The sequence below is a fragment of the Periophthalmus magnuspinnatus genome, chromosome 9 (genome assembly GCF_009829125.3).
Source record: "Periophthalmus magnuspinnatus isolate fPerMag1 chromosome 9, fPerMag1.2.pri, whole genome shotgun sequence".
Lineage (NCBI taxonomy): Eukaryota > Metazoa > Chordata > Actinopteri > Gobiiformes > Gobiidae > Periophthalmus > Periophthalmus magnuspinnatus.
Window position 1 is genome coordinate 13,161,651 of NC_047134.1, and position 21,773 is coordinate 13,183,423.

At 38.6% G+C, this 21,773-nt stretch overlaps 3 protein-coding genes across 5 annotated transcripts; 2 read left to right on the top strand and 1 right to left on the bottom strand.

Annotated features, from left to right (window-relative positions):
* The first annotated feature begins 2,566 nt into the window (after nucleotides 1-2,566).
* Nucleotides 2,567-8,049, top strand: tent2 (terminal nucleotidyltransferase 2). 3 transcript variants are annotated; one of them, XM_055224435.1, is made up of 15 exons: nucleotides 2,567-2,737; nucleotides 2,815-2,978; nucleotides 3,088-3,180; nucleotides 3,481-3,730; nucleotides 3,995-4,109; nucleotides 4,291-4,379; nucleotides 4,467-4,527; nucleotides 4,714-4,780; nucleotides 4,879-4,955; nucleotides 5,038-5,166; nucleotides 5,239-5,282; nucleotides 5,369-5,505; nucleotides 5,884-5,972; nucleotides 6,136-6,215; nucleotides 7,319-7,829. In XM_055224435.1, exons 2-15 carry the CDS (start codon nucleotides 2,860-2,862, stop codon nucleotides 7,403-7,405), a joined length of 1,437 nt encoding a protein of 478 aa, XP_055080410.1. In that variant the 5' UTR covers nucleotides 2,567-2,737; nucleotides 2,815-2,859; the 3' UTR covers nucleotides 7,406-7,829. The 3 variants fall into 3 exon arrangements, with proteins under 3 accessions (XP_055080410.1, XP_055080411.1, XP_033828756.1); XM_055224436.1 differs by having other exon boundaries at nucleotides 2,567-2,725; nucleotides 2,818-2,978; XM_033972865.2 differs by having other exon boundaries at nucleotides 2,578-2,978; nucleotides 7,319-8,049.
* An 808-nt stretch (nucleotides 8,050-8,857) lies between these two features.
* On the top strand, nucleotides 8,858-18,069 carry cmya5 (cardiomyopathy associated 5). Its single transcript, XM_055224434.1, has 14 exons — nucleotides 8,858-9,115; nucleotides 9,611-10,244; nucleotides 10,640-13,993; nucleotides 15,135-15,230; nucleotides 15,338-15,556; nucleotides 15,647-15,669; nucleotides 15,866-15,990; nucleotides 16,071-16,205; nucleotides 16,281-16,427; nucleotides 16,510-16,657; nucleotides 16,752-16,885; nucleotides 16,971-17,082; nucleotides 17,166-17,342; nucleotides 17,420-18,069. The coding sequence occupies exons 1-14, from the start codon at nucleotides 9,000-9,002 to the stop codon at nucleotides 17,670-17,672; spliced, it is 5,673 nt and encodes a 1,890-aa protein (XP_055080409.1). The 5' UTR covers nucleotides 8,858-8,999; the 3' UTR covers nucleotides 17,673-18,069.
* Nucleotides 18,070-18,076: 7 nt separating this feature from the next.
* mtx3 (metaxin 3) lies at nucleotides 18,077-21,651 on the bottom strand. The gene is made up of 9 exons (XM_033973354.2): nucleotides 21,562-21,651; nucleotides 20,908-20,977; nucleotides 20,696-20,772; nucleotides 20,517-20,609; nucleotides 20,244-20,426; nucleotides 20,068-20,144; nucleotides 19,813-19,970; nucleotides 19,638-19,726; nucleotides 18,077-19,151 (listed from the first exon to the last, which is right to left on the bottom strand). Exons 1-9 carry the CDS (start codon nucleotides 21,649-21,651, stop codon nucleotides 19,053-19,055), a joined length of 936 nt encoding a protein of 311 aa, XP_033829245.2. The 3' UTR covers nucleotides 18,077-19,052.
* Nucleotides 21,652-21,773: the final 122 nt, after the last annotated feature.

A 21,773-nucleotide genomic window follows, 5' to 3' on the forward strand; every position in this document is an offset into this window, starting at 1 on the left:
CAGCTCTGAAACATTAGGTGCCACGTTCCCACATGTATCAGCAAAAGAAAACTCTTTTTTTTGCATCAGTTTATTGTATTGAAAAAAGGTGCTCTCTCTCTAATAGACTTTCTTGTAATGTGACACAGTCAGACTTCTGGTTTTGGCCTGCCCTCTTCTGCACATCAGGACACTTCAGGGCTGTTGGATTCATACATGAAAACCGACCTGAGTCACATTTTATTTGGAATGTGAACTACCTCTCAAAAAAAAAAGAAAAAAAAAAAAAATCCAAGTTAGAAAAAAAAATAAAAAATCTGAATTGAGTGTCAGGACCAGTGTGAGCGAAACGTAATTTGAATCCAAAATCAAGTGCTATTGCGACACATAAATTACCCCTAAAGTTTTTCTCACAACCTGTTGTAAACATCTGGACACTACTAAAAGTAGGTAGCAGTTGGTTTGATTTCCAGTTTGAAAGCACACACTGCACCCTGGTGTGTTATATTGGTATACTTTCCTTCTCTTCTTCCTGCAGGTTGTAAACTGCAGAAGCAATATGTCTAGTAAAGAATATATTTTGCTAAATTAATATTGTATTACGGTGACTCTCAACTGCCACATCATTGAAATAATTCTGAAACCACTGTTAAAGGGATCCAGTGAGAGTATGTCTGTCACATTTAGACTATGTTTAATATTTACAGTGTGAACATTTTTTACTTGTGCATAATATCTTTAAACCACTGTTTAAATACTTTTATTGTTCATATGATTATATCAACATGAGTTGTGAATCCTGTGTAGTAGCTTGGTAATAACACTATGGCACAGTATATAACCACATTTCGACTGGCTCAGGCTTCAGAGCTCTACCCAGACGACACTGAGCCTCTACCAGGAGGCTCCTCATGAGACTATATATATCCATAGAACCCTTAAAGAAAACAAAGGGTGAAACTAAATAATATAAAACACTACTCAAGAATAATTAACACCTCATCATTTTAATTTTTGTATATTGTTCAATTTATTTGACAACTGTAGAACTGTTGATAGTGCATGCAGTTCATGTTTATACTTTTTATTCACAGACCTATCGGGGTACTATGCAAAATCTGCTTTTAGGAGCTTTCTACCCTGTTATCTAAAACAAGCCTCAAATGATTTTAAATGTTAAATCTTACTATCTCTTCCAGGCACTATTTGAACTCTCCTACGGTTAGCAGCAGTATAAGCCCACAGTTTTTGTACAATGCTCAGCCCACAAGCCTACATAACCCATACTCCTGCATGCTATTTTTCATAAATGTACAAGGACAGGATACAATACAGTACATTACAACTTCACAAACCTAATGCGATGTGCAATTGTTTCATTGATTGTGTGATAGCATTCAGAAAGGGGAGTGACTCGCCAGGGAAGGGACAGACTAAAGGAGGATGTTGATCAACACAGACTAAATAAACAGAGAGGCCTACATCTTTGAAAGGTCTACATAAACAACATGGCAACACTTTTACCCCTTGTGACAGTGATAATACTGCTGTGATGATCCCTGGGACCCCTGTTGTTCAATCTCTACATGCTGCTATTAGGCCAGTTAATAATATGCAGCAATAATGTGTCCTACCACAACTATGCAAATGATCTATGTCTCACTGGCAGCAGGTGAATATGGACCAGTGGATTCACTCTGCCACTGCATCCAACAGATCAATGTGTGGATGCAAAACAACTTTCTCCAGCTAAACTCGGACTCGACTGAGGTCATAGTCTTTGGCCCATAGAAACAAAGAGAAAGTGTCAGCAATCACCTCCAGTCTCTCTCTCTAAAACCTTCAAATCAGGCTAGAAATCTGGGGGTAAAAGTAGACCTAAATTTTAAACAGCTAAAACCTGGAACAGTCTTCCTGAAGATGTGAGACAGGCCTCTACTTTGACAATGTTTAATCCAGGGTCAAAACGGTTCTGTTTAGCTCAGCATATGACCGAAAGGTTGATGATATGATGATTAGTTGTGATTATTTATATTTTGATTTGCTGTGTTGTGATTTTAATGTCTTTCTTATTCTGTAAAGCACTTTGAATTACTTTGTGTATAAATTGTGCTATACAAATAAACTTGCCTTGGCTATGATTGTTTTTCAATTAATGGTATTAAATAAATTAAATATATAAGCATTTTCGTTCATTAAATGAAATTTGAAAGTCCCGGTATGTAACTTTTTTTTTTTTTTTTTTTTTTTTTAGACTAAAATATAAGCATGTTTTTTCACTTTTTAGATGTGTTTATTGCACTTAAAAACGTTGAAAAATAGGCGTCCTTATTGTGAGTGGGCTTACATCTCCATAAACCTGTTATTTGGTTTAGAGGAAAGTCTCCTCCTGCTTGTTTCAATGGCTATAATATTTCACAGTATTGCATATCTATCTCCATGGAGACTCTTCTAAAGTATGGTTATAACTGTCTATTTCCATGGAATCAGGTAGTTGACTTTCCACACCAAGAAAGTTATTATCCATAAACTGATTCTAACACTTTAAAGACGTATACGTCAGCACTTCAATCCGGAAGTGATGTTTACCCGGAAGGCAGGCTTCACGCGACCCCCCCACAATCAGTAACCGTCGAAGCAGACAACTTGTTTATTTTTGTTTTCGCTATTAATTAGCGCAATACTGGTTGTTTTTACGGTCCATTTTGTTTGATTAGTTCAAGAAGACGCTGTTATTTTGGCTGGTGTGAGATTTACTGTTAGTTGGCAGTTCTGCTCAACTGAAAGATGATATCACTACAGTGTATTGTCGTTTAACTTATTTCACTGTTTCAGTAGGCCACGGGCTCTGGGTGTTGGGAGTCTCGTGAAAACCACAACATGTTTCCTCGTGGCGGACCAAGTGGCCATCGGGGCTTCTATAAAGGGTCGTTTACTCGACCCCCTACGTCTTCAGGTTTTCATTTTAACCGGCAAATACGGCAGACCCATATTAATAAGTGAGTAAACTAAATAGTTTCGTTCTCAGTTAAGTGATGATGTGCAGAAGTTTCGTTGGTTGTGGTTTAACTCGTCTAAAAGTACTTCTACGTCTATGCATTTTCAAAGCTATGATGGGCCACAGAGTCTGCCAGCTTATCAGTGGAAGCCAACATCAAACCCAGTTTACACAGTAGGTCCCCCAGGTGCCAACAGTCGTAAGTAAGTGAAACTATCCAGTTCCTAACCATGCTATGTGTGTATATTTAAATAATCTATGTAGCCTATTGATTAGCTGCAGACTGTTAATAACTAATTAATAACATTAAATTCTCAAGTGTAATTGTTACACTATGCACACTCATGATGAATTGCCTTTTTTATTTATTCAAAACCTTGAAGTCATAGAATGCATTTGTTATTTTGGTCACAGTCTTGTGCTGGGTGTCTACCCTTATCATCTGTCAGCCCCAGTCACTTAGTCTTGCAAAACTATAAACATTTGTCCCTCTGATTTCTCAGGAGACAATACAGCGCTGGCAGTCCAAACCAATATGCGAAACGTCAGCGAGTTGAGTCGTTTCATTCAGATGAAATCTCTCCTTCATTTGAGTCTCCCTCTCTTCCTCAAACTCCTTGCCCCCCTCACCAAGCAATCTCTGGGACATCTCATGATACGATGCCCAATGTGTCTGATTACTCCAGCCCACCAGCTCACACTCCTAGTTCTCCTGAAACCCCCGACAGTCTGCAGCCTTATACAAATGACAAGGTAAACAAATAAAAACACAACTGTATATAAACTTTCAAAATTCTTTGTGACCAACCTAATATTATTTGATGTAGAAATTTAATAAACGGTCTTTTGACTCACTTGATGCTCTTTTTCTTTGTAAAATAATTTGTTCTTTACAAAGATGTACCAGAAAATGTGTGAAGTTCTCATAAAGCGAAACATGCCAAGATATGTCCTATTTTACATTGTTTAGGCATAAGATTTGAGTTTGTTTATTTATTTGGTGTAATGTTGTTTCAGGTGAGTGCTCAGATAGTGGAGCTTTTTGAGGCCTGTCGGCAGCAATCCTCTGATTTGTATCGGAAAGAGACATGTAGAGCACAACTTCAGAAAGATATAAAAACTTTATACCCAGGTAAATACAAAGTTACAGGTCATCCTTTGGTATCTTGAATTTGCTTTGTTTTGCAATAAATGTGTAAGTAAATACAAGGAAATACAAAGTTATATCATTGTATAATGGAACAAAAATACATGTTTTCTGATTAATTTATCATGAATTTAAAAAATGAAATGTTGACTGACTCGTCTTACAGATGCAAGGCTCTACCTGACTGGCTCTACTATGAGTGGTTTGGGTTGTCGCAGTAGTGATGCCGATCTCTGTCTGGTTGTTGGGCTGAAGGTGGGTATTTACAAATTTCTCCAGTCTGTTTAAATATACAACACAAAATGCATACTGTAAGTTTTTTTTTGTGTATAACCTTTATAGAAAACAAAGGATAGGGGCATCAGTGTACTCTATACACTCTTGAGATTACTTAGAACTCTAGGTGAGTATTAACAGTAATTATCACACAATACTGTTATTAATAACTGTTATTAATATTGCCTATTGCATGTTCTACTGGCATAACTTCTTAATAAAGTGTAACTCTCCCAGCTCCCCACTAAAGGGTGCTGTTTTCTTAAATATTGGTATGTATGCCCTAGTTAAAATGGAATATTCTTAATTTAAGCATATGTGGACAGAGTGCTGCTGATCAGAGCGAAGGTGCCAATTCTACGGTTCAAAGAGAAAGGCAGGTACGATGTCACATCTTCATATCTTGATACCATTTGCTATTGTATTTTATTCATGTGTAACATTTGTAACGCTATGTTTTTCCACAATATTTTTTAAGTAACCTGGAGTTTGATCTGAATGTCAACAACACTGTGGGAATCAGAAACACTTTTCTCCTGAGGAGTTACACCCATGGTCTGTGCCTTATTAGTGTGTGACTGTATGTGCAATGTGCATTTCGGTGAGGCTTAGGATTCACACTAACTATTTTTTTCAGCTGACATCAGGATACAACCCCTTATGCTTGTTATCAAGAAGTGGGCACGGACTTGTGAAATCAATGATGCTAGCAAGGGGACCTTGAGCAGCTACGCTTTAGCGCTGATGGCATTGAACTACCTTCAAAGTGAGTTGGTGTTGAGCATTTCTTTTTCTTATTGTACTGAAGTAAATATAGACATACTCTATTTGATTGCAGTTCTGAAACCCTGTGTTCTCCCTTCACTGCAGAGGGACCATCCAGTAAGTGTCTTCAGACCTTTGGTGATGTTTTTCATATAGACCACAGTTTTAACCTTGGCCTAATTTTTTCTGTTCTATTTTACTAGGCATGTTTTGATCCTTCACTGGATCTTGATATGGTCCCAGACGCTTCTCATCGTGTCCCACACTACAAGTCCAAAAACAAATCCTCTTTGGGAGATCTTTTTCTCGGATTTCTTAAGTACTATGCCTATAAATTCAGGTAGCTTGCAAAGATAATTCTTGAAATATTTAAACTGGCCCTCTCTGCCACTCTTTGCTTCATCTTTTTCACAAGGGTCGAGTTTCTCTGTGAACGACAGCAGCAGCTGGGTTTTGCACAGAGCTAATATGACATTCCATGATGTTGGGGTTTTTCATGACATACTACAGTTGTGTATGAATTATTAACATTGCATTGATTTAAATTAAACCAATATTTAACTTTTTTATCCCACATTGCTAATCATGTATTTTTGCTTGTGGACCATTTCCATACATTCAATGCCGTTCAGTTATTTTATATGAATCAGAAGTGTTTTTTTTAGCAACAATTATGGACTAATTCCTGAAATATTACCAAAAAAAATGTTTTTTCTAGATGGGACAGCAAGGTAATTTCAGTTCGAGATGCCATAACTTTCGCAAAGGTTTCTCCAGATTGGAGGGGCAAATTCATTTGTGTTGAAGGTAAAGATGTATTAAAATAATTAGACATTATACAGCTCAACAGCATTTCCCACTCATTTTTCCCATATACTTTCTAAAAAAAAAAGCTTGTTTCTGAAGCTTTGTAAATCACACATTTTACCATATGTTGGAATTATTTTGGAATGTTGTATTTTTATTTCAGAACCCTTTGAAATGCATAATGTTGCCAGAGCTGTTCATGAGAAGGCAAAGTTTGACGCCATCAAAGCAAGGTTTGATGAGGTAATGTGCTTGATTTCTTATTTTTTAAAGTAAGCTTTCATGTATGAGCTGAAATTTATATTGTATCAGTGTATTTCTGACACTGATATAAATAAACTCACACATCATATATGATGAGATATTATCGTGAAATAACTTGATACAAAATTTCATGATAGTTTTCATGTTAAAAATCATAGCCCATATATCTTGCTTACCCCTTGTTGGTTATAGCACTGAGAGTAAGCATGAGGAGACTGATAAGACTCACTGCACCTAATTTATTTGATGTATTTTAGTGAAATAGAACTTCCCTAAATGTGTGTGTGGGGGTGTGTGTGTGTGTGTGTGTGTGTGTGTGTGTGTGTCAGTATATTTACATAGTGAAAATCTAGAAAGGTAGTTTTGAAAACTTATATTAATTATAAGTAATTATAATTACTTTTGTGCTTGAAATGACCCAAAAACGGTTGTACAAAGTTCCATGAACTATCAATGAAGTAACGCAAACTGCCAATTGACTAATGCAAAATGATGATACATATTGCCAAGTATTATCACACCAAACAGAGTAATAATTTGAAAATCTGCCATATGCACTTTAAAGGTTGACATTAAAGATTTTTGTAGTCTATCATGAGTCATTCCCCAAGGTCCTGGATGCAAGGCACAGTTTTGTAACGGCCATCTTTCAATACAACTTAAGTTTGACATGACATTAGCTTATTTTGACATCACATGCCTTTTGCCTGTGTTTCCCTTGCTGTAAAACCTAGAGATACTCTGACGCTGAAAATGTCTCCAATTTGATGTGCATATATCACTGCTGGTAACGATTCTCCAACCGAACCAAACTTCCAATTTATACCAAAGTTAATCAATGTGTTTTTTTAACTCACCGTGTGTCCATACAAATGCATCCTCCTGTTGACATATTATCTAGTTTTAGATCACATTTTAACATGATAACCACTATAAAATTGCATGCACTATAACATGATGATTTCTAATCCGGTATAATTGTTCTAGTGTCACATGCGACACAACTGAGTATTATTTTAACTTTTATGGCAGATATGGCATTGCCATATTCATGAACCTTTTCTCACCTTTTATATTTGCAGTCGTACCAGATTCTAAATGAGGCGAGAGACCTCAGCTTGCTGCTTCCACTCAGAGCCATAATTCACAAAGAGCAAATTGGAAGATAACATGACAGTGAGACCTTTGCGATCAGCTTCTACCTCAACACCAGCGGATAAAAGTTTGATTCAGGACTTCAATATTCTGTGCCTCAATCCTGTTTTTTGAGGGTTAGCCTATACAATGTTCATTTTTTTTCATTTACTAATATTCAGTTCACTGTGATGGAGGCCCTGTTGGTACAGTGTGAGCATAGATCAGTATTTCCAAAGAAATGTTAAATGTTACTTATTTCTGACTGCATGTGTTTGCTGTGGGCTTTGCATAGCTAATGTATCTGCAAATGGTTTAAATGTTTTATTAGTTACTGTTGTTAATTGCAGTAATAAGGGATATTGTTATGCATTCATAATTTCAATATGATCAGCGTCACAATTCTGCTAAGCAGAAATTATTAATATTAATTAATTTAAATGTTTATTAAAATAAATGTTCATAAAGAAAAAATATATATAGTGTGCTTGGAGGATTAACCTGGATATGTGCGGGTATCTGTACAGAATCAGAATATTCACCCTAAGGGGAAATTCCTACTTTCATAGAGTGGGCACCTGCATGATTCCATGGAACTGGAAAGCTATACTTTGTAACATTCTCAATAGAGATATATTCATGCCATAATGTGGAAGGTTCAATACAGAAAAAAGCATTGAAAAATGTTGGAGTTTTAAATTTCTTTTAGACTTTTGGTATAAAAATGGAAATGGTGAAGTCAAAATTGGGATGTGAGACAAAATTAAAATCTCTGTTGCTCTGAGGTTTCACAAATATACAATATAGAAGAAACTGAAAAACATGTATTACTTATACTTGGTGTGCCTGCTGCAGCAATACCCTAGAGAAGCCAAAAGTTCACCAGTAAGCAGTAAGATTATTTCTGCAGTGTAGTGAAGTGTCAAGTTTTTTCACACCTAAAAGTTTCTCTTCACCCAAAGTATGTTCATACCTCATTATTTACATCTAACACAGATTTTCTGGATCACTTGAGATGCTGTGGTGCATTTTTCACATTGAGCACTATTTTGATTAGATTAAGAACATAAACCATAGCGTGAATATAATGTAACTACAGACTAACAAATACCATGAGTCTTGATTGCATGTTATATTTTTGACATTTTGTTGCATGTAGTTTTATGGCATGGGCCACAGTCATTGACGGGGGACAGATGTCACAGAAAATCTGGCCCAACTATCAGCTGTATGGTCTGGGTACTATTTCAGCCTTGGTCTATATTTAACTCTGCAAAGGGGGTTTACATCTTAAAGAGGCCTGCTCTTACATTTTAGCTGGCAACACAGTTCAGTTTCTGAATACTGGAAATTACAAATATACCTTCACTTTTAAAGAACTCATTGCAATATACTGGACTAAATGGGTCTTTAGTGTAGAGATACACCTACAATGTGTCTTCATTGCCCCAGCTCCACCCCTTTTCATTCCCCACTCAGTCTATTCCTGTCCCGCTGAGTCAGATGGACAGTTCCCAACTTAGATGTAACAAACAGTCAGAGCAGAACTCCTACATTCAAAGTGGTTGAAAACAAAAAGAGGACTCTTAACATTTAGGCAACAACCACAAAAACTGGACCAAAGTCAAGATGGATGAACCTGAGAGTTTGGACTCTGAGATGACGGAGCTACAGGAGTGTTCCTATGAAGCACTGGAATCTCTCAGCCAAGACGATGAAGATGAGGTGGAAGAACTTCAAAACAGGTCTCAATACATTTTCCTGTTCACCTTTCTATGTTCATGCTCTCTAGTTTAGCTGACCTTTTAAATTGAATTGTTTCTACATGTGCAGTAACTTCTCGTCTTGATTAGCTCAATGGCCATTTCTCAGTCACACGTTTTACTAGTTATTCACTATCTGACTTTATGTAACTCATTTATCAAGTTGCACCATATAGTCCTGTCGTGTCATAAATAGCAGAAGACACTGATATCTTGGATGCATCTTAGAGGGCAGGCATCATTTTTCCAATATTACACCAGTGACGCTCAAGGCTGTCACCTTGTAGCAATGGGTTTAGGGCCAAGTTGTATTCATTGCTGAAAGAGACTGGAGTGCATTTAATTAGATACTTGGCTTATTGTCCACTTGGCATACACATTAGTTAGAATTTTCTAACTTCTAAGTTGTCTTAGTCATGCTCAACAGGGAAGTCATGTCCTTCCCTCTGTAGTAAGCAGCTCTACTCTCTTGTGCAGTTTGCGAGAGGTTATCCAGGACCATTCGGTGAAGCCCAAACTACAGTGCCTCATGGTGGATCCTTCATTCTCAATGGTGACTGTGCAGAGTGAGGACAGTGGGATTGTGTGGGAGACGGCCTCCAGCCGTTGCTCTACTCCCTGGGCGTCCGAGACCAGCTCTGTGTCAGAGGGGGGTAGCATGGAGGGCTCCGGGGCAGCGGGCAAGATCACCATTATCTTTGATGAGGAGAAAGTGGTGCGGCGGAGGACCAGGTCTGGGAGGAGTAGCAGGCTCAGTGACAGATTCAGCAGGCCGGGCAGTTCACGATCCGCCTCGGCACTGGGAGTGGAGAGACTGGAGATGATGGAGGTTTCTCAGCCCAATGTCAAACAGGACAAAACGGAGACTGAACCAGACCTGGAAGAGATAAAGAGCATGGACCAGCAGCTGTTCAGTTTGATTTCTGAAGGCTATGAGATTCTCAACATCAGAGTACCATCTAAACTGCCCACTGTGGACGAGGAGGAAAGCACTGAGCTGAAAGATAACCTATCTTATCTGGACCAGACTCCGAAGATTAAGTCCAAAAACCACCACCAGTGGACCCCTGTTGAGGGAGAAGAGCTGCAGGATGTGCAATCACAAAATGAGGTAGGATTTTGTTCAGTAGACAAACGCAGACACACAGTGAAGTTATTAGGGCAATAGTAACATCAAACCTGCCCGAGTTGCATGCTGTTCTTTTGTGCAACACACCCTTCCATGTTGTCAATGCATCACGCATGTTGTATTCGGTGAACAACGGCTGACTGTCCCACCTTATGTGACACTGTGGTCAAACACACAAAAAGCTATTTTTGACACATCATTAATAATAATTTGTTCTTTATGCTTTTGATTTGTCATTTATCATTTGGATTGATAAGTCATGGACCATTCTTTAGCCTAAATCAGTCATTCTTTGAGAATTTTCTTTTTTTATTGTTGAAAAGTAAAAATCAGCTTTTTAAACCACATTGTGATGAAGTGTTTATTTTTCATCACAGGACTCAAAAGAAGCTTCAGCCCATCCACCAGCAAACTCAGATTTCAAACCAGCTACAGAAGGCCCCGTTGACATTGACTACTTTGAGAAGTTTACTCTGTTGGATGTCGTGGCTCCTGATGAACAGGCAGCAGAGGAACAGGATGAATGTGTAACGCCAGTACCACCCCCAGAACCAGAGCAGACCTCCATAGACACAGACAAAAACATCAGCCCCCCTGCCTCTGAAGAGTCCTTTGTTTTTGTGTCTGATGAGGACATTGTTGGAGAGCACCTGGATGAAGTGTTTTATGGAGAGGGCCCTCCTGCTGATTTAGTGCAGCAAAGTGAAGAGGATGCTAAAGGCGGGAGGATGAGACGCCAGAGCTCTGTCAAAGAAAGTGGCTCAGTGTTATTTGAAAGTGAGGAGACTGTTCTAACTCCTATCTATATCTCCTCTGGCCCACCAAAGATCATTGACCCGATATTATTGGAGGAACCCACTGCCATGTCGTTTATGTACTCTGATCTTTACGAGGATGCTATGGGGGAGAGGAGGAGGAGCGATGAGGAGTACTCCGAAGCAGAAAGCGTTACATCTGAGAAATCCTATAAGAGATGTTTGATTGATGATTGTGAGGAAGCAGACAGTGACTACCTGGAGAAGTTTATCTTGAAAGATGAGACACCAAATGTGGAGGTCCCAGCCAACATTATAGATGACCATAAAGGAGGAAGGATGATGTGGTCACAGAACGAGTTTCAGATGAGTGGGTGTTTGACACGAGTAGTAGCAGAAGAAGATATTGAAGAGACAAAGAAGGGAGTTGAGATAAAAGAGATTAGTCCATGTGAATTTGAAACAGCCTCACAATCAGCACTATCACAGATCAAACATGAAAACAAAGTGTCAGCTCCTGATCAGAAAGAACAAATTGTAGAAAAGTCAAAAGTGAGTGAAGACAACCACATTGAGATTCAAAAGCCTCTGAGAGAATCTCAAAAAAGTGATGAAGTTGCACCTGAAGCAGAAATATCAGAAACTCCAAAGCAAGAATCTATTATTGAGCAAAGCACTGAACTACATCTACCAACTGACAAGATGGAAATAACAGATGAACTAGCTACCATAGATACACATGCCCCAGCTACAGACATTCCTCAGACAGTCATTCAAGGAGATGAAACTCAAGTGTCATCCATAGTGGATGCTCTAATTGAAGACACAGTCCTGGAGATTCCCAAAGAGATCCATAGGGATTCAAGTTTAGAGGTCAGCGCTGACTGTGAGCCCCCCGTACAAGCACATGTGGAAGTTATTGAAAAAGGCAAAACAGATATGCAAACTCAAGTATGCATTAATCTTCAAGAAGAAGTAAATTTGGTAAAGAAATCTACATCAACAGTTGAGGATTTGGGACAAGGGGGTGAAATTACAACACAAGATGATGACAAGATGGAACCACTGGAGAAGCCAATAGAAGGTATCAAACAAGAAGAAGTTCCTAGTGAAGAATCAGTTGCTCCTGAGATCAGGGCTGATGTGGTCAAGGAGATGGTCAATGTTGGTGAACTCATACTGCTTGTTCCCAAAGGACAAGCAGTTGAAATGGATATTGAGATCAGCCCACAGCCAGATATGAGTCAGGCAGATCAGGAAGTAGATCAGATAGACGATAAGTTGGAACCAATAATGGAGATTGTGACGCAGCTGGAAAGCGAACTTGTGTCTAAATTAAAGGAAAAAACAGCTATTGCAAAAGAAGATGTACAAGTATTCCAAGAGCCAATAATGGAAACACAAAAATATGAAGTAGAAGATAAAGCAAAGGAAGATATTGAAGCTAGTGTCGATGAAACACTTTTGTCCATGGATCAGAGCCATGAAGCCAAAGAAAAGGAAGTAGCTCAGACAGATGATAACTTGGAACCAATATCAGACATTGTGACACAGCTAGAGAGCGAAATTGTGTCTAAATTAAAGAAACAAAATACTATTGCAAAAGAAGATGTACATTTGCCAGAGGAGATCAAGGAAGCTGAATTTGATTTGGAAAAACAAGAAATTGTGTCATCAATACCAAGTAGCATTCTTCAAAAAGAAATGCCTAGTGTAGTCCAAGGGCCATTAATGGAAACCCAAAAACCTGAGGTAGAGGATAAAGTAAAGGAAGACATTGAAGCTAGAGTAGATGAAACACCTGTGTCCATGGATGAAAGTCACAAAGCTGAACAAAAGACAGATTTGAAGGAACCTATCTGTATACCTGCACAGGAAATACCAGTAACTGTGCCAGAAACAATTACACAAGTACAAACAGCACCTCAGCTGCAAGAAAAAGAAGACACTGCTATAATAACGGATACAAAAGATGAAGATGTAACAACTGTTCTTACTGAGGAATGCCTGGAAGCTGAAAAGATTGATAAGATTGTGTCAAAAATGGAAGCAGTACCTACAATTGAAGTTGATTTGCCCCCTGCTTCAGAGGAGGAAGGACAAAATGTTGCTTTGGAAGAACAGATGATAGCTTCTGTAAGCACTGAAACAACAAAGCAGGATTGGTCTATTTCACCCAATGAGGCAGAGACAGAGGAGCTCGACTATGAGATTGTAAATAAACAAGAAGGTGAAGAATCACACGACATTGAACCAGAGGGCCCAAAACAAGATTTAGATCAACATAAAGAAATTATAAGTGAGGAGCTGGAGGAGGAAGATCTTGAATGTAAAGATGGTCCTGCTGAAGAAGAGACACTAGAGGGTGATGTAGAGGAGGAGACAGGCTTACGCTCCACTCTGAAAAGGTTTACACCACTGCAAGATCTCTCTGGATTACATGCAGGAGATGTGAATCTAGAAACAGCTGATGTAGAAGAAAATGCATTGGAACTAGACCATCAAATGGATATAACTGAAAATGTACAAGATGTCTGCATGCAAGAAGTGGCAGCAGATGATGAGAAAAAAGTGAGCCCTGATGTCACTATGGAGTATGAAATTATAACTAAACAAGTGGCAGCAGATGATGAGAAAAAAGTGAGCCCTGATGTCACTATGGAGTATGAAATTATAACTAAACAAGACACTATGGAGATGGCACAAGTTGAAATGGAAGATGAGAGTGTAGAGATGGCAAAAGAAGATGAATACATGGAGGAAGTTCTGGATAGGACATCGGACACAGAGGAGGTTATGGAGGTGGACTATGAGACCATTGATGCAGAAGAGGAGCGTCAGGCCCAACTGGCAGCTGAGCTGGAGGGACTGGACTGGTACTGCCTCACCTGTGGGTGTCTGCTGTCAGAGCAGGAGAATGGGCCACATAAGGGCCACGAGGTCACTTCAGTGGACAAAGCCTATGAAGAGATCATGGTAAAGTGCAGTACCTCCTCAGCACACAAAAAACACAAAAACTTACCTTACCTAAAACTTGTATATTTTGTCCCATTTACTCATATTTGTTAGAATATGATGGTGCCACGCTCTTAGATGAGGACAGTAGGGAGTATTTTTTTCTGTATTCATAACACTGTGTATTCATAAAAATACAAATCTGAATAGTATTTAAAGATAATACAATACAAAAAATTATCATTGTATGCTAATATGTTGATCCGTTGCAATTTTCAGCCCATTGCCATCTTCATATCATTAAATAACAAATCACACAAATTTTGCAAGGAAGGTTAGACTCCCATAACATAACATAACATAACAGTTTGCATTTGCAATACCTAAACCCAAAAAACTAGGCTATGTGCAAACTGAAGAAGAGCCTGATGTCTGCTAGATTTTATTTTAGGACATAGCCCTAGATTAATTACTATATGAATCTCTCTTCATCACTGCATTTGAAGAATATCAAACCTTATTTAAGACTATTGCATATGATTATTACCCAAATCATTTCGACACCCCCTAAAATCACTTTGCGCCCCCCCAGGTGGAGAACCACTGGCTCTTTCATATTTTCTCAATAATATGAGATGTGTTATCCTCATTACATTGTCACACGTGGTCAACACTCATGTGTAATAGTGTTGTGAATGTGCTGCTGGGAAAATCCATCCTGACCTGATCTGAGATTGGTGTGGCATCTGTTTACACTTTGGGTCAGTGCAGGGTCAGCCACTGGGATGTGACACATAGTTACACTGTTTATTTATTGCCACATACATTGTATATCAGTGCTGTTTCATTACAATAATTCAGAGGCACAGAAGCAAATCCTTCATATGCAGACGTTTCTGTTTACTTAAAAACATGCACCTGTTTCTGATACAGGGGGTAGTCAGCCATTCCTCTGACAGACTATGAGAGGCTGTGACCTACTTAAATCTGAGCTGTTTACAGGTGGTGACACAGGATCCCATTGCACCGCCTCTACTCCTGCCAACATCTGATGTTTAGGCATGGCACAAACCTTGATTTTATCTCTCAGATCAAATGCTGCTCAAATTAAGTCAAAATTGTCTGGCTGGAGTTGTATAAAGTTAAAACTTCTTTACCACAGGAGAAGTTGAGTGATTGGATTTCGGAGCTGCAGGGGAGATCTGAAAACATTGAGGACCTGGTGTCTGAGCTGGAGCTGGCATATAACTCTGTGGAGGTATGTTATGTAAGACACTACACGATATATACTATAGCCTAAGTATGTTTTACCTATTGTGTTTTATTGTTCCATATTCCTTATTTTTTATTGTACTTGACAACCAGGACCAGTTTCATGAGAGTGAGGCAGAAATGCAGGCTCAGAATGAGGAGATGATGGCCCTGGTGATGGAGCAGTACAACAGTATGTCTGTGAGTATGGAGGAGGAGAAGAAGGCCAAGCTGGAACAGCTCTACGACCAAATAGTGTCATTCCAGGAGAGCATTGACTCTGCTAAAAGCACCCTGGAGACTACAGCCAGAGAGGCAGAGACCGATGCACGGGTTGGTGCCACTTTCAAGGTTTTGTTAAATCTTTGATTTTTAGTCAAGATAATCGACTAATGAAATGAAAACTCATTGCATTTTATACAGTCACCTGAGGACATTTGTGCAAGGTATGTGCCTTCAGTGAATGAATTGTGACTGGTGTGATTGCTTTTCTAACATGCATTTCAAATTGGTTAACAGCGTTTTATAAGGCATATTAGATTATTAAGACTATCGGTTTTGCTTGGACTGTTTTTCACTGACTTTGTTTTTATTTTTTGTGGTCATTGCACAAAAGCTAAATATTGTTGTTGTTACATTTAGGCTGACAGCAGCTTTACACTCTGCCATGTCTCTTGAGCTTGGACCCAAAGGACTGCTAGTATTTGAGGACTATGCCAAGGGCAACACTTCTAGCTCCCAGCTAGCACAGCGTAAAGGAATCGCAGGTACGATTTTTAATAAATAAAATGTTATTGATATTCACATGCATAAATACATTTTACTTAGTATATTCTTAATTCCCCAGTGCCTCAAAGACCGACTCTTCAGGTCCAGGAGCCAGGCTCAGCCACCAGCTCCAGTGTCACTGTCTACTGGAAGGTCAACCCTGAAGATGTCATAGACTGCTTTCAGGTGTACTGCATGGAGGATCCACAAGGAGGTAGTATTTAACAACCCTGTCATGTATATATTTTCATGTGTCAATCAATACTATTATCCCTCCTGCTTTTAACAGCTATATCAGAGGAATACCGCGTGACAGTAAAGGAAAGTTATTGTGTTTTGGAGGAACTGGAGCCTGACAAGACATACAAGGTGTGGGTCATGGCTGTCAACTACACAGGCTGCTCTCTGCCCAGTGCACGACTCGTCTTTAAAACAGGTCAGAAACCACAGAATAGTATATGTGACATCCAGGCCCATTATTACTATTTAAAGTCATTGACATCTCTCCCTGTGTACAGCTCCATCAGTGCCTATGATTGACACTGAGAAGTGCACTGTCACGTGGGACACAGCCATTTTGAGGTGGAGCTCAGTGCAGCAGACCTCTGGACTGTCCTACACACTGGAGTACTGTCGACAGTATGAACTGGAGGGAGAAGGCCTGAGGTGTGCAAAACTAAATACACTATTATTAGGAACTATAGGCTATGTTCTCTCAGAGATCATTCATTCATAACATTTATTTTTGGTTTGTGTTTAGAACCATCTCTGGTATTACAAACTTTGAACATAAAGTCCTTCTTCAACCGAATGAAAATTATCTGTTCTACATAAAAGCTGTGAGTGAGGCTGGTTCTAGTGAGCAGAGCGAAGCTGCGCTCATCTCTACTAAAGGTAAGCACCTCCCCTTCAACATAATTGTTTATTATACGCACATTAGGATGATTATTATGCCTTCTTTTACTATTTTCATGTGAAGGAACAAAGTTTCACCTGCAAAAAGCAACAGCCCATCCTGCTCTGGAGCTGTCTGTGGACCAGACCACCCTGCACTACTCTCAAGACACACATGACAACATGCCAGATAAAGCGTAAGTCAATGGCATTATATTTAGTAATACTTCAACAACATGCATGAGCATGTAAGTACAGCTTTTGTTTATTTCTTTTATAGGAGTCCATCCATCCTGGGCGAGCAGCTCCCAATGAGAGGCCACTATTACTGGGAGAATGATGTTTCAAGATGCACTGACTACAGGCTGGGGGTGGCTTACAGCTCTGCCAAAAAAGACAGTCCTCTGGGAGAAAGTCAGTTGTCATGGTGCTTGCAGTGCACTCCCACACCATTGGGGTATGCAAAAAAAAGTTTAAATTAATCACTGTGAGTGCTACCATTATTATTTATGTAAATTGTGTTTTTCTTCACAGTTGCAGTTATCACTTGGTGCACAATTACATCCACTCAAGTTTATTTGTGATTGACTTACCTGAACGGGTGGGTATCTTCTTGGACTACCAGTTTGGCCGTTTGTCCTTCTACAATGCTCAGAGTGGTCAGCTGTTGGGGTCCTTCTCTAAACGCTTCACCCAGCCATGTCATCCTGCAGTAGGCATGGACACTCCAGGGAGTGTGGAGGTATGCATGGTTCAGGAGGTGCCAGAGTTCATTAAAGACAGCTAGCTTTGAAGATATTGTGTGCAAATTATACTAAATTAATAGGTGCATTTTCGTATGATGAAAATTCAATGTAAAACATATATTTTGACAGTATAATGATTTTATGATGATCTACCTTTCTGTGAATATTTAAGCCACTGAGCATAATGTGAACTCTAAATATGACAGCGTTTTAATTTTTGATTTTTTTTTTTTTGATTGTACATTTTGAAATTTATGGCTAATCTGAGTGTTTTTTCATCTATGGAAAAGAAACTCAACAAAGTGCACTTTTGAAATGGTATTTCATGTGAATTTGTGTAAATAGATCCATTCAGATGTATATTTTGTATATAAATCAAATAGTATGAGCTTAATGCTCTGCTTGATTGAATTAATAAATTATATTATTTTCAATAGCGTTGTTTGTATTGATCAAATTTTTTTTATTCAATTCACTATAAACATCAGAGTGCTCGGTTCATTGTGGAGGTTCTTTAAACATTTCTAAAACAGCTGTAAATCACCCTAATGAATTACAAATTTCTTGTCATTTAAGAACAATAAAACACATTTTTTAAATTATAAAATACAAGTTGAATCCAATTTTAACAACTGTAAAACAAGAGTTAGGTTTATGTTCTAATTTATTGCAATTATATGAAGTTGATGTTACAACTCATGGCATAGAAAACAGCTGTGGCAAATGTGAAATTAAATCATATTTAAAACAGACACTGGGCAAAAGACAACAGCAGTCAGGCACATATAACAATAATGCAGACACAGGGAATGTGTCAGTTAAAAAACTAAAACAATGACAGTTACTTGGACACTTGACACTTTCAATAAAGGCGTGTTTATAATGCATTAGTGGACTCTTCCATGATTTTTAATATAAAACTCTTTTGTCACTATATATAACTCTATATACTTCTTCTATTGCTTACTTATTTTACAAAGCAGGCTTGTGAGAGCCAAACTAAATATCTTTCAGTCATATACATGCACATACATTATGCACATAATAAAGTCAAAATGCTCAGCTCTGGTAATAAACTATTTACAGACTCTTTTATCTTTATAACTTAAAAATCAACTGTTAAAACTGTGTCTTTATAATATAGAACAAAAATATATTAAAAAATAAAATGACCAACTTGAATTTCCCATATTTTCGCTGATGGAGTTTTTCCATTTCCTTTGGCCTTCCTTTGAACTTTCAGGGTCTTTCTGTCTAGCACCACTCGAAAGCTTTCCATGCTTGACCACATACGTGCATCCAACTTAGTTAAAAAGCTCTCATGCATTTTCTCTCCTTCAACATCTTCAAAAACTATCATCATTATTTCTGCATTCATTTCTATACTTTATATTTCTATCCTTTTTCCAGAAGGCCCTGAGTTATGCAGGGGTCGAGTTCTTCTCATTTGCTAAAGTGGCCTTAGGCTCTGGTCGGTGTGGTTTGTGCTGAGGACTGCTGCTGCGAAGGTTATCATCCATCTGAAAATAGAAATATTAAAATTAGATTAGACCTAACTTTATAACAATTCAAATATAATTCTTGTTTTCTGAACTTTACCAGCTATCTTGACGGCTGAAGATATAAAGAAATTGTTATTGTTTATTTAGAGGCTACATATTATGTGTCTTTTAGAAGTCATCATGATGTGATTTTATTAGCCTTATTGTCATTCAGTGGGGGTGCATTCACTTGTCTTGGTTTAGTCATGTGTTGTCCTGGTTTAGTCTTGCTCTATCCCAGGTTTAGTTTTGAGCTTAGCCCCAGTTTAGTTCCAATTTTAATGTGGTGTGTGCAAGCGTGAATGCACCCTAAAGCTTTCTAGCAAATGTTACCATACAATAATATTATTATTGGGCTATTTAAAATACCCCATTACTCATACACACTCACACAAAAACACAAGGCTCTGTTGGCATGAGAAGGAGTCAGAGAAAGTTTTAAATAAATACAGGAAATATAGACACCTTTTCTATCAAGTTGGATTCTTTGTTTACAAGTTGAGTCAGTTTTTGAAGATTGGCATCTTTTGTTTCTTGAACAGGGACAGGAGAACCTGGAGGGAAGATGTAATAATAATTTCTAAAAATAACAACGTTTATGAAATTTTAAAGAGACAAAACAGCATAAAACATATCTTACTGGGTTGACTGGAACAGAAATAGACAGCGAGGATGTTCTCACAAAACAGAGTCAGGTTTTCCAGCTGACTGAGGTGACTCTGCAGTGGACTGCTCGGGAGGCCGGCTTTGTATAGTGGGGCCAGGAAACCAAACACAAAGGCGTCTAGACTGGTCGGACTATAGAGAAAATATTATGTGTTATTACTAGAGCCACGGTCACCTTTTTAAGCCTCCTTTCTTCTTTTGTAATGAACTATGAAATGTTAACACTTACGAGCTGCCAAAGAAGTAGTTTGCTGTTCCCAGTCGGTATGAGAGGAGGTTAAGGCACTCTTTAGCGTCACTGTAAAGCTGATATAAAAAGACAAGGGATGAATAATTACGTAACAATAACAATATACAGTATTTTTAAAAGGCGTTAATGTGATTTTATTCATTTATTTGTTTTACCTTGGCCTCTATTTCATTAATTCTATTTAGTGGGGACTCCCCTTTGGTTAGCAGGATCCTGGATATGGCAAGGCTGGCATGACGACAAGGGACCACAAAGTTCAGTGGAAATGGAGAATGTGAAGCAAACCAGGGCCTTGTCACATTTGCATAATTTTCTGCATCCACCCAGAAGGTATGCAACTGGAATAATTAATCAATTATTTAGAAGTATTTTAATTTATTTTAAGTATTGCCAAATGCCAATTTTATTTGAGAGGGTGAACTTTTTACCAAAGCTGGTCGGAGCTTCTCCTCCAGTAAAGCTATGTAAGCCAGAGTGTCTGCACCCTGTCGTGCTGTTAACTCATAATCAGCATTGAATCGCTGTAAAACATCCGAATAAATATATCATACTGTAAAACAAGATTATTCAAATTAATGTAGAAAGGGGCAAAAAGTTACGAGCTCACCTGCTTTCGAAGAAAATTAAGAATCTGTGTCGGATCTGTAACAGACGACTCTCCACACATCAACTCTGGGACTGTTGCTGCAAGTACAAATATATAAGACTTAAGGTTTGCAATGTAGACTATAGTATTTTTATTCTGCCAGATAAAAGCCTTGTATTATGTTTCAAATATGAAGGACAGCAGTGAAATGTTGTATAAAAAGGAAGCCACACCTGTGAGTGTTTTCCATGTCCAGTCGATTGGAGAAGCTATAACATGAGCTCCAGAAAATTTGGAATAAGCCTAAAGGAAAGACAAGATATATAGTCAACAAATGATTTAACCCTGCTCTTATTTGACTCAATTTAATGTGTTCTAGCATTAGAAACAGAAACTATCAAAGCAATCGATTAAGGCGTCACCATGCGGTAGGTCTTACTACTACAACTACAGAAAGATCTATAACATGATAGTAAACACCTAAGATAAGTGTAATTCTGTATGGGATCTTTACACACAGGAGCTCCAATACTACGCATCAACAACAGAAGGGATGCCTGTCCAGGACCACACAGAGGCCAGGCAAAGGGAAAGACAAAATCAATGCTATTTTTAAAACAGCTGACCTTGAAGGACGAATAATTGGTTGCAACGAAACACATGCCGCTGCTCGACATATTTAGGTGAAAGTAAAAAGGAAAAACAATGCAGAACGATTGTGTGAGTGACATTGCTGCAACAAATCTAGCACGGATGTACAAAACAATCAGGGCAGTGTCATAGGAATTAGCCCGAGAGCTAAATAAAACAGAAGATGCAGAAGAAATAATAAAGCTTGAATTATAAGCCTGCACGACACGATCAGATGCACTGTCAAAGAGACTTACCAGCACTATGAGGGACTCTGTGTGGACAGACGGAAGACCCCAGCCTCCTCCCCAACACCGCAGCTCCATGGACAGCGCCATGTTTCTCATAGAAGTGGCTGATGGAGGCTGACGTCATGACGTACCTGAAACAACTGGCGCGTAAGATTGTTATTGTGTGTGTGTGTGTGTGCTGTGTGTGTGTGTGTGTGTGGGGTGTGTAGGGGTGTGTA